The sequence below is a fragment of the Tamandua tetradactyla genome, chromosome 16 (genome assembly GCF_023851605.1).
Source record: "Tamandua tetradactyla isolate mTamTet1 chromosome 16, mTamTet1.pri, whole genome shotgun sequence".
NCBI lineage: Eukaryota > Metazoa > Chordata > Mammalia > Pilosa > Myrmecophagidae > Tamandua > Tamandua tetradactyla.
The window spans coordinates 69489971-69500533 of NC_135342.1; the positions used below are offsets into that span (position 1 = coordinate 69489971).

Here is a 10563-nt window from a genome sequence, read left to right on the forward strand (position 1 = left end):
CTGAATTTATTGATATGGGCCCACTAAGCAGAGATTCTGCATTCAATGTTATAGCTCGAGGGATTAGAAAATGTATTAACAGTTTGTTCGGATGGTTGAATTGAAACATGGATCAAAAGGTGGCCGGCATTACCTGAGGTTGAAATGCCAGACTACCCTGGTATAATGTAGATGAGGGGATCCAGAGGCTTAGAGAGATTGGAATGTTAGAGTGGATTTATCATGCAAAGCCTGCTCTTACACCCCAGGAATGTCCAGAGGATGTACCTTTTACCAGAACAGTGAGAAATAAATTTGTGAGACTAGCACCATCATCCCTGAAGAGCTCTGTGGCTGCACTTCTCTGTAGGTCAGATAGTACTGTAGGAACTGCTGTCACTGAGCTGGAATCCTTAAATGCAATGGGGATGACAGGATCCCGAGTTGGCAGAAGCCAGGTGGCAGCACTTAATCGCCAAAGACAGGGTAGACATGGCTATTATAATAGACAGCAAACTCAAAGCAGGAGTCAAAATTACATGACCCGTAGAGATTTGTGGCATTGGCTAGTAAATCATGGGGTACCTAGAAATACAATAGAAGGCAAGTCTACTAAATTCGTGTTCGAGCTGCATAAACAAAAGAGTTCTAGGTCAAGCGAACAGAAGTCTAACCTGAATTATAAAAACAGAGTCACGGCCCCTTAATCAATTTCCAGACTTGAGATAGTTTATAGACCCAGAGCCCCTTGAATGAAAGGGAGGCCAAGTGCCTTTGGGGGTGAACCCTGTTACATTGCCACAAATTTATACTGTTGATCTTCCTCCAAGCCTTCCCCAAGGAAACTGACAGCCTTTTACCAGGGTAACTGTGCACTGGGAAAAAGGAAATGATCAGATATTTCGGGGATTATTAGATACTGGTTCAGAAGTGACATTAATTCCAGGGGACCCAAAATGTCACTCTGGTCCACCAGTCAGAGTGGGGGCTTATGGAGGCCAGGTGATCAATGGAGTTTTAGTTCAGGACCGTCTCACAGTGGGTCCAGTGGGCCCCCGGACCCATTCTGTAGTTATTTCCCCAGTTCCAGAATGTATAATTGGTATAGACATACTGAGCAACTGGCAGAATCCCCACATTGGTTCTCTTGCGCAGTGAGGGCTATTATGGTAGGAAAGGCCAAGTGGAAGCCACTAGAATAGTAAATGGTAAATCAGAAGCAATACCGGATTCCTGGAGGGATTGCAGAGATTATGGCCACTCTTAAGGACTTGAAGGATGCAGGAGTGGTGATTCCCACCACATCCCCATTCAGCTCTCCTATTTGGCCTGTGCAGAAAACAGATGGGTCTTGGAGGATGATGGTAGATTATCGTAAGCTCGACCAGGTGGTAACTCCAATTACAGCTGCTATTCCAGATGTGGTATCATTGCTTGAGCAAATCAGTACATCCCCTGGTACCTGGTATGCAGCTATTGATCTGCCAAATGCTTTTTCCTTAATAGCTATTAGTAAGGACCACCAGAAACAGTTTGTTTTCAGCTGGCAAGGTCAGCAATATACTTTCACTGTCCTACCTCAGGGGTATATCAACTCTCCCACTCTATGTCATAATCTTATCCGCAGGGAACTTGATCGTTTCTCCCTCCCACAAGACATCACACTGGTCCATTATATTGATGATATCATGTTGATTGGACCTAATGAGCAAGAAGTAGCAACTACTCTAGATTTACTGGTAGGGCCTTTGCATGTCAGAGGATGGGAGATGAATCCAAGAAAAATAGGAGCCTTCCACCTCAGTGAAATTTCTAGGTGTCCAGTGGTGTGGGGCATGTTGAGATATCCCTTCTAAGGTGAAGGAGAAGTTACTGCATCTGTCCCCTCCTATGACCAAAAAAAGAGGCACAACACCTAGTTGGTCTCTCTGGATTTTGGCGACAACATATTCCTCATTTGGGTGTGCTACTTGAGTGACCAGAAAAGCTGCTAATTTTGAGTGGAGACCTGAACAAGAGGAGGCTCTGCGAAAGGTCCAGGCTGCTGTACAAGCTGCTCTGCCACTTGGGCTGTATGATCCAGCAGATCCAACGGTGCTGGAAGTGTCAGTGGCAAATAGAGATGTTGTCTGGAGTCTTTGGCAGGCCCCTATAGTAGAACCACAACACAGACCCTTAGGATTTTGGAGTAAAGCCTTACCATCTGCTGCAGATAACTACTCTCCTTTTGAGAAACAGCTTTTGGCCTGCTACTGGGCCTTAGTAGAGACTGAATACTTAACCATGGGCCACCACGTTACTATGAGACCTGAGTTGCCTATCATGAGCTGGATGTTATCTGACCCACCAAGCCATAAAGTTGGGCATGCGCAGCAGCACTCTACTGTAAAATGGAAATGGTATATACGAGATAGGGCCCAGCAGGTCCTGAAGGCACAAGTTACATGAAGAAGTGGCCCAAATGCCCATGGTTTCCACTCCTGCCACATTACCTTCTCTTTCCCAGACCAAAACTATGGCCTCTTGGGGAGTTCCTTACAGTGAATTGACTGAGGAAGAGAAAACTCGGGCCTGGGTTTACAGATGGTTCAGCATGATATGCAGGTACCACCCGAAATTGGACAGCTGCAGCACTACAACCCCTTTCTGGGGTGTCCTTGAAGGACAGTGGTAAGGAGAAATCCTCCCAGTGGGCAGAACTTCAAGCAGTGCACCTGGTTGTTCATTTTGCTTGGAAGGAAACTGGGCAGAGGTACGTTTGTTTACTGACTCATGGGCTGTTGCTAATGGTTTGGCTGGATGGTCAGGGACTTGGAAAGACCATAATTGGAAAATTGGTGACAAAAAGGTCTGGGGAAGAAGTATGTGGACAGACCTTTCTGAGTGGGCTAAAAACATGAAGATATTTTTGTCCCATGTGAATGCACACCAGAGGGTGACTTCAGCAGAGGAAGGTTTTAATAATCAAGTGGATAAGATGACCTGTTCTGTGGATACCAGTCAGCCTCTTTCCCCAGCAATTCCTGTCATTGCCCAAGGGGCTCATGAACAAAGTGGTCATGGTGGTAGGGATGGAGGTTATGCATGGGCTCAGCAACATGGACTTCCATTTACCAAGGCTAACCTGGCTACAACCACTGCTGAGTGCCCAATCTGCCAACAGCAGAGACCCACACTCAGCCCCTGATATGACACCATTCCCCGAGGTGACTAGTCAGCTACATGGTGACAGGTTGATTACACTGAACCACTCCCTTCACGGAAGGGGCAGCGATTTGTTCTAACTGGAATAGACAAATTTCCCTGCATGCAATGCTTCTGCCAAAACTACCATCCGTGAGCTTACAGAATGCCTTATCCATTGTCATGGTATTCCACATAGCATTGCTTCTGATCAAGGAACACACTTTACAGCAAATGAAGTGTGGGAATGGGCACATGCTCATGGAATTCTCTGGTCTTACCATGTTTCCCATCATCCAGAAGCAGCTGAATTGACAGAACAGTGGAATGGCCTTTTGAAAACTCAACTATGGTGCCAACTAGGTGGCAATACCTTAAATGGCTGGGGTAATGTTCTCCAGGAAGCTGTATATGCTCTGAATCAGTGTCCACTGTATGGTACTGTTTCTCCCATAGCCAGGATCCATGCATCCAGGAACCAAGGGGTAGAAATGGGAGTGGCATCACTCACTATTACCCATAGTGATCCACTAGGAAAATTTTTGCTTCCTGTCCTTGCGACCCTGAGCTCTGCTGGTCTACAGGTTTTAGTTCCAAAAGGGGGAGTGCTTCCACCAGGAGAAACAACAATGATTCCATTGAACTGGAATCTAAGACTGCCATCTGGTCACTCTGGGCTACTCATGCCCCTGGATCAACAAGCCAAGAAGGGGATTACATTATTTTCTGGGGTGATTGACCCTGACTATCAGGGGGAAATAGGACTGCAACTACATAATGGAGGTAAAGAAGAGTTTTCTTGGAATATAGGCGATCCCCTAGGGCGTCTTTTGGTACTACTATGCCCTGTAATTAAAATCAATGGAAAATTGCAACAGCCCAATCCAGGCAGGACTACCAATGGGTCTGAAACTTCAGGAATGAAGGTTTGGGTCACCCCACCAGGCAAAGAACCATGGCCAGCTGAAGTGCTTGCTGAGGGTTAAGGGAACATGGAATGGGTAGTGGAAGAAGGTAGTAATAAATATGAACAACGACCACATGATCAGTTACAGAAATGAGGACTGTGATGCTGTTTTGTTCCTGTTATACTATTTAAGTTGTAAGATATCAAGTTTAAGAATGAATATTACCCAAGGACTTGCACCCTATTCTGGAGAGTGTTAATGTGTTTCCAGTTATATTCAGAACAGTTGAGTATTGTTAGGTGAAAGAAAAAAAAAGTGTTTTAATGTTTTTTATTTAGAAATTAGGTATGGTTTAAGGTGATACATATAGCTGCCAAGTTGACAAGGGGTGGACAGTCATGGTCAGGTTCATGTGTCAACTTGGCCAAGTGGTGATACCTGTTTGTCTGGTTGAGCAAGGGCTGGCCTGTCTGTTGCAATGAGGACATTTCATAGAACTGGATCATGATCACGTCAGCTGCATCTGCAGATGATTCTATTTGTGATCAGCCAAGGGGAGTGTCTTCTGCAATGAGTGATGCTCAGTCTAATCACTGGAAGCCTTTTAAGGAGGATTTGGAGGAGACAGGCTCTCTTCCTGCTTTGGCTGACGAGCCTCTCCTGTGGAGTTCCTCCAGACCCTCCATCGGAATCATTGGCTTCACAGTCTGCCCCGCAGACTTTGGACTCTGCATTCCCGTGGTCACGTGAGACACTTTCATAAATTTTATATTTGCGAGTGTTCTCTGTTGATTCTGTTTCTCTAGAGAACCCTAATATATCCATCTTCAAGAGGTAAGCGCATGACTCCCCAGTGCATATAGAGACTTCCTTCCAAAATGACAGTACAGAAGGGGGGAAAAATAATTTTACAATGGTGAAACCTAGCAAACACAGGTGATCAAAGTCAATGTCAATAGTGATAAGCCATGTGATGAGAATGTCATTTTACCTCTGTGGTCTTCCTCCCCAAAACCCATAACACTAACTTAATCATAAAATCTCAGTTGAGTAACATTTTGTAAAATACTGACTAGTTCTCCTTAAAATTGTCAAGGTCATCATAAACAAGGCAAGTCTAGCAAAGTCTAAGAGAAGTCTAAGGGGATATGATGAGAAAATGTTATGTTGGAATCCTGGATGGGCTCCTAGAACAGAAAAAAGGCGGTTAGATAACAACTATGGAAGTTTGAGTAAATTATGAATTTTGATTAGTAATATTATATTGATATTGGTTCATTAACTTCATAGTAAATGAAGATGTTAAAAATGGGGAAACTGTGATGGTACTGTGAGCCAGCGATTGTATACTTCAGATGGTTTGTATGGTATGTGAATACATCTCAATAAAATTGCATTTAAAAATATATATAGGGAAATTGGGTGTGGGCCATAAGGGAACTCCTCCCGATTTTTCTGTAAATCTAAAACTATTCTAAAATAAAAGTTTGTTTTTTAAAGATGAAAACTTAAATACTTTCCCCCTAATTCCTGTTTATATTGTTAATTTAATCAATTTTCAAACTTATTTATTCAACAAATATTTGCTGAGTCTAAGCTACATACTAAGCACTATTTTAGGCACTAGGGATACAGTCTCTGTCTCATAGAAAGCAGTCTCTACTCTCATGGAGCTTACATTGTCGTGGGGGAGAAAGATTAAAATAAACAAATAGTGAGGGAAAGTGGTGAAAGATGTGGTCTGAAAAGGAGGCAGAGGACACTATAGAGAACAGTCCAAAATAAGGATCTTACATTTTACTCTAGGTACAGTAAGAAACCATTCAAGGATTTTCACCAAGGGAAAAATAGGAACAAATCTATGTTAAAAAAAAAATCACCTTGATATTTATAGCAGTTTTATTCATAATTAACAAAAACTGGATAAATAAAATAAAAATGGATAAATATATTGTGATCCACCCATACAAACTGTGAATGGGTAAACAAGTTGTGGTCTGTCCATACAATAGAATAAAACAGCAATAAAAAAACAGACCAACTGCTATGCAAAACAACATGAAGGAATCTCAAAAGTATTAAGCTAAGTGAAAGAAGCCAGACTCAAAAGATTACACATTGCTTGATTCCACTTGGAGTGATAAATATTATTATTGTGGTGGTACTTACTTAACTATATAAATTTGTTAAAACTCAACAAACTATACACTTAGAGTGAATTTAATTATACACTAATTACACCTCAATAAAACCTGGCTTAAAAAAAAAAATCACTGGCTGTGTGGATGGACCTTCCAGAGGCAAGAAGCTGGGGTGCAAGGAAAGTTGAACAGCTATTTTGAACTTGATATATCTTGATATCAAGCTTGATATACCTCTCAGATCCCTAAGTGGAGATATTAAGTAGGCAGTTGGTGATGAGCCTGCAGTTCCTACCTTCATCACAGTAGTTATATTCTGTATTATTTTTGCTCATACTATTGAGTTAGAAACTTCTTAACTGCACATTCTGCCATTTTACCTTTCCTTGAGAGTGGAAACTATTTAACCTTCACTCTCTGAGTACCTGAAACTTCACTTTCCAATACCACAGTCAATATCCACAAGTGGGAATTTAAGTGGCAATGAATTATAATTCAATTAAATTAAAAACACAATGTCTCAGTCATACTAGCCTCATTTCCAGGGCATGGTAGGCACACTTCCATCATTATACAAAGTTTTATAAAGTTTTATTGGATGGTGTTGCTCCAGAAGATTCCAAGTTTTCTTATAGTGCTAATGTACATTGACTCAATGATTCTAGGGATCACTTCAGAGTAGCTGCCAAGCAGCCCAGATTCTTGACAATTAATTAGTGGTGGTATTATCTCAAGGCATTGCTTTATGAACTAGATGGCATTTGTATAAACTATAAAATGGAGTTTCACCAGTTGGGCTGAGGTTTTTCCCTGAAAAACCTAAAATCTTTTTTAAAAAACAAAGTAGTTTTAAAAGATGTGGATGTCTTGATTTAAGAACACCTAGGGCTCAAACTGAGCCTCTAAAAGGTTTCATGGACTATGTTTGCCTTCCTGGAACGATAATTCCTGGAGCATTCCTAAATCAGATAAATCCTGAAACTCAGAGGAACCAGCCTCTCCAAGATTATCAATTAATTATAAACCCTATCCTTTAGTGTTGACACCCCTTTTTAACATGAAAAAATCAGAACGAGCAGTGCCCAAAGATCCCTATAGATAAAAAATAAAAAGTAAAAACTAAACAAAACAAAAACAAAAAACAAAGATCCCTATAGACTGGGAGAAGGATCAAAAGAGAAGAAATTATGACAGAGAAAACAGGACTTAAATGAGTATGACAGCTGAATCATTACATTAATATTCCTTCTAGCCTCCAGTGTTTGGGAGCAGTTAGAAGGAAAAATCTGAAATAGTGGAATGGTAGCCCATGACAAACTCTGGGATCTGTTCTGTAACTAATTGTTGAAGTGGGCTTTGAAAATTATCGCTTTTTTCTTTGTCTATATATTTTATAAAATATAAAAGATGTGGGTGTTTCGAAAAGTTTATCATTCTAGTCTTTTCAGATAGGTGATATGAAGAGTTCTAACTTTTCCTTCCTACATTTGCAAAATAGTTAATAAATTGGATTCCCAACCTTTCTAATCCTCACAAGACTCAACCACAAAATCATGTTAATTCACAACACAGAGGTAACCTTCCAACTGAAAAGAAAAATTAGAAAGGAAAAACAGAAACTCCCACAAGGCAGTTAAATTGCTTTGTTCCCTTACTATGACAACTGCTGTTTAAGTTTAATTATTTGATACTACTTCATAACATCTTAATATATGTGTCAGCACCCTCTCTGCAGGTTTCTTCAATTACATTTCTTTAGACAAGTAGGGGTGAGACTAGCTGGGTTTCTGTGAGAATTAAAGGGCTTGCAGATTAATCGCTTCCAAATTAGCAGGTTTGGAAGCACAATACATCATTCTGTTCTGTCCTAGTCCCCAGTGAAAGCAATTAACAAGAAAGGTAACAGGAATATGGTTCTTTATCCCTAGGAGCCTGGCGCCTCACTTGGGAGAGCAGGTTTCATAGAGATACCACGCTGGCAGTGCAAAGTGTTTCAAGAGGCTGTAATCCCAAGGCTGCTGCTCAAATTCTCAGTGAGGGCTGCACATCAGAGAGCACTCTAGAGCAAACTAGTAGATGGCTCCTCCACTCGTTAATATTTATGGTAAAAGGGAGAATGGGGTTTTAGAAAGATTAAAAAAAAAAAAAAAAACCACATCACCCCTTTCACTGCAATCCAGATTTCAGTATGAATCACATGGTAAGGGCTTAATATATCCTTGCTGAATAAACGAGGGAATGAAAGCATGGCACACAAAAGTATTCAATAAATAGGTATTAAGTAAATGAAGAGATATAACACAATATTTATGTATGACAGGCTGTGCTATCCACCATAGACAAAGTAGAGCTCTGGAGCCAGAACCCTGCGTTTGAATCCCAATGAGTCAATATTTTATGAGGCCCTGGGCAAGCCCCTTGGGGGTCAGCCTCATCTTTCCCATTTGGAAAAAGGGGCTACCGCTTACATTTTGCACGGGTCTTTCATGAATTAGGGGGAAATAAAACGTAGCTAAGCCTCTTAGCATAAAGCTTGGCATATGGAAGATCGGGAATAGAAAAATGGTAAAAATCTCTAGTGAACGCTAACGTTTCTTCAGGCTTCTCGTCTCAAAATTCTCACGCCAACTCTGCCAGGTGGGGACAATCATCTCCCTTCTACGAGTGAAAAAAATACTGACGCGCGGAGAGTGACGACAGGCCAGGGGCGGAGCTGGGATTCGAACCCGGTAATCTGCGCAGTGGCCCGCATTTCCATTCACAACACGGTAGTTTTCTCTCTATCACGGTTTAAGAGCCTAGGAGCAGAAACAGGCCTTCTGCAGGCAACTTTTCGTCGACTCCTCCCCCAAACTCTGTGAGGCAGTGTTAACTCGATCAAGATGAGGCTATGAGAAGTTCGGCGACTTGCCCCACGCCACACGGCGCGGTCCCGGGACCAAACACCTTCTGCCAGGTTCAGCCCGGGTCGTGGCGGCCTCCCCTCAGCACTCAACCGCGCACAATCTCTGAGCTTCAGTGGCCCATGTGGACTCCACTCCCCGTACCCCAAGGAGACCGCCGAAACCCCACCGTGCCCGCCCCAACTGCCCACAACGGTCATAGAGATCCCCTCCTGGATCTGACAGCTCCGGATCACCCCTTGCCCATCTCCACAGATCCGGCCCGGGGTGTCTCCTCACAGCCCCAAGACAGACCCGGCACCTTGGGGGAGGGGAACCAGGACTGGGCGCATGCCCAGAGACTTCATTCGTCCCCCAGCTCACCTGAGAGTCACGGAACTCCACCACCACGTTCTCGCTGCTCCATCGAGCCGCCATCACACCAACCCCAGGACGGTGCCCTCAGCCCCAGACCCGCGTTCCGGGGATCGGTGCGCCCCAAACAGCCTGCAAACCTGCCCTGCCTCGCCCCGCCCCCGCCCCTCCGCCTGACTGCATACCATTGGCTGACTCACACACCGGTTCCGGCCCTCTTCCAGCTCCTCCAATTGCGGCACTGCGCCGGCCAAGCGCAGACCCACCCCCTCTCACATCCATCACTCAGCTCGGGTCACTCACGCACCGCCCCTTGCCGCGAGCTCTGCCGGGAGTTGTAGTCCAAGGTGGAGAAGGGCTTGGGGTGAGCCTTGAAAAGCTTTGCGGGTAGGTTGGGCAGAGGGGAGGTATGCTGTCTGCCCTATCCCCTCGCAGGTGTCCCTTACATAGTCCCAGGCTCAGTCTAGAAACCCAAATCCAACATCCGTGCAAACCCAAGGTTCCTTTTTGCTCTGAGGCCTGCCGTAAAAGCATTGCAAAGTCTGCAGGACTTATTGTTTCATACAGTATAGCAGGGGCTCCCAAAGTGTGGTCCAGGGACCCCTGAGGGTCTCTGCAACACTTTCAGGGGTCTTCAAAGGCAAAACAATTTACATAATCATACTAAGAAGCTATTTCCCTTTTTCACTTTCATTCTCTCACCAGTGTACAGAGGCTACATGGTGCATATTACAAAAGACTGCATGCAGAAACAGATGGGCGAACCCAGCTGTCCTGTTTAAGCAGACATTAGAGAGATGTGCCACTCTTTTCACTAAATTTTTTTGTTTTGTAAAATGTAGTTATTTTTCAAATTTAAAGTAATTTATACTAATGAGAGTTAATGTTTAAATGAAATATGTATAAATATTTTTAATTTTTTAAATTTCAAATACAATATTTTCAAGGTATGTGAATTAAACATCAATAAAACTTTAAAAATTACAGTTACCTTCAATAAATATAATCCACATAAAAGTTCTTTGGGTGCTCAATAATTTTTAAGAGTATAAATAGCTCCTGTGATTTAAAAAAAAAAAAATTGAGAACCACTGT

The 10563-nt window shown here is 42.9% G+C and overlaps 1 protein-coding gene across 5 annotated transcripts in view; it reads right to left on the reverse strand.

The window, feature by feature from the left end:
* Positions 1–9612, reverse strand: part of WDR59 (WD repeat domain 59) — a 139017-nt gene extending 129405 nt beyond the window's left edge. For 4 of the 5 annotated variants that reach the window (XM_077133033.1, XM_077133031.1, XM_077133030.1 and 1 more), the window contains exon 1: positions 9478–9612. In XM_077133033.1, coding sequence (XP_076989148.1) covers positions 9478–9531 — 54 coding nt within the window. In that variant the 5' untranslated portion in view covers positions 9532–9612. The remainder of the gene's footprint in view (positions 1–9477) is intronic. The other variant, XM_077133032.1, reaches the window with a different exon arrangement.
* Positions 9613–10563: the final 951 nt, after the last annotated feature.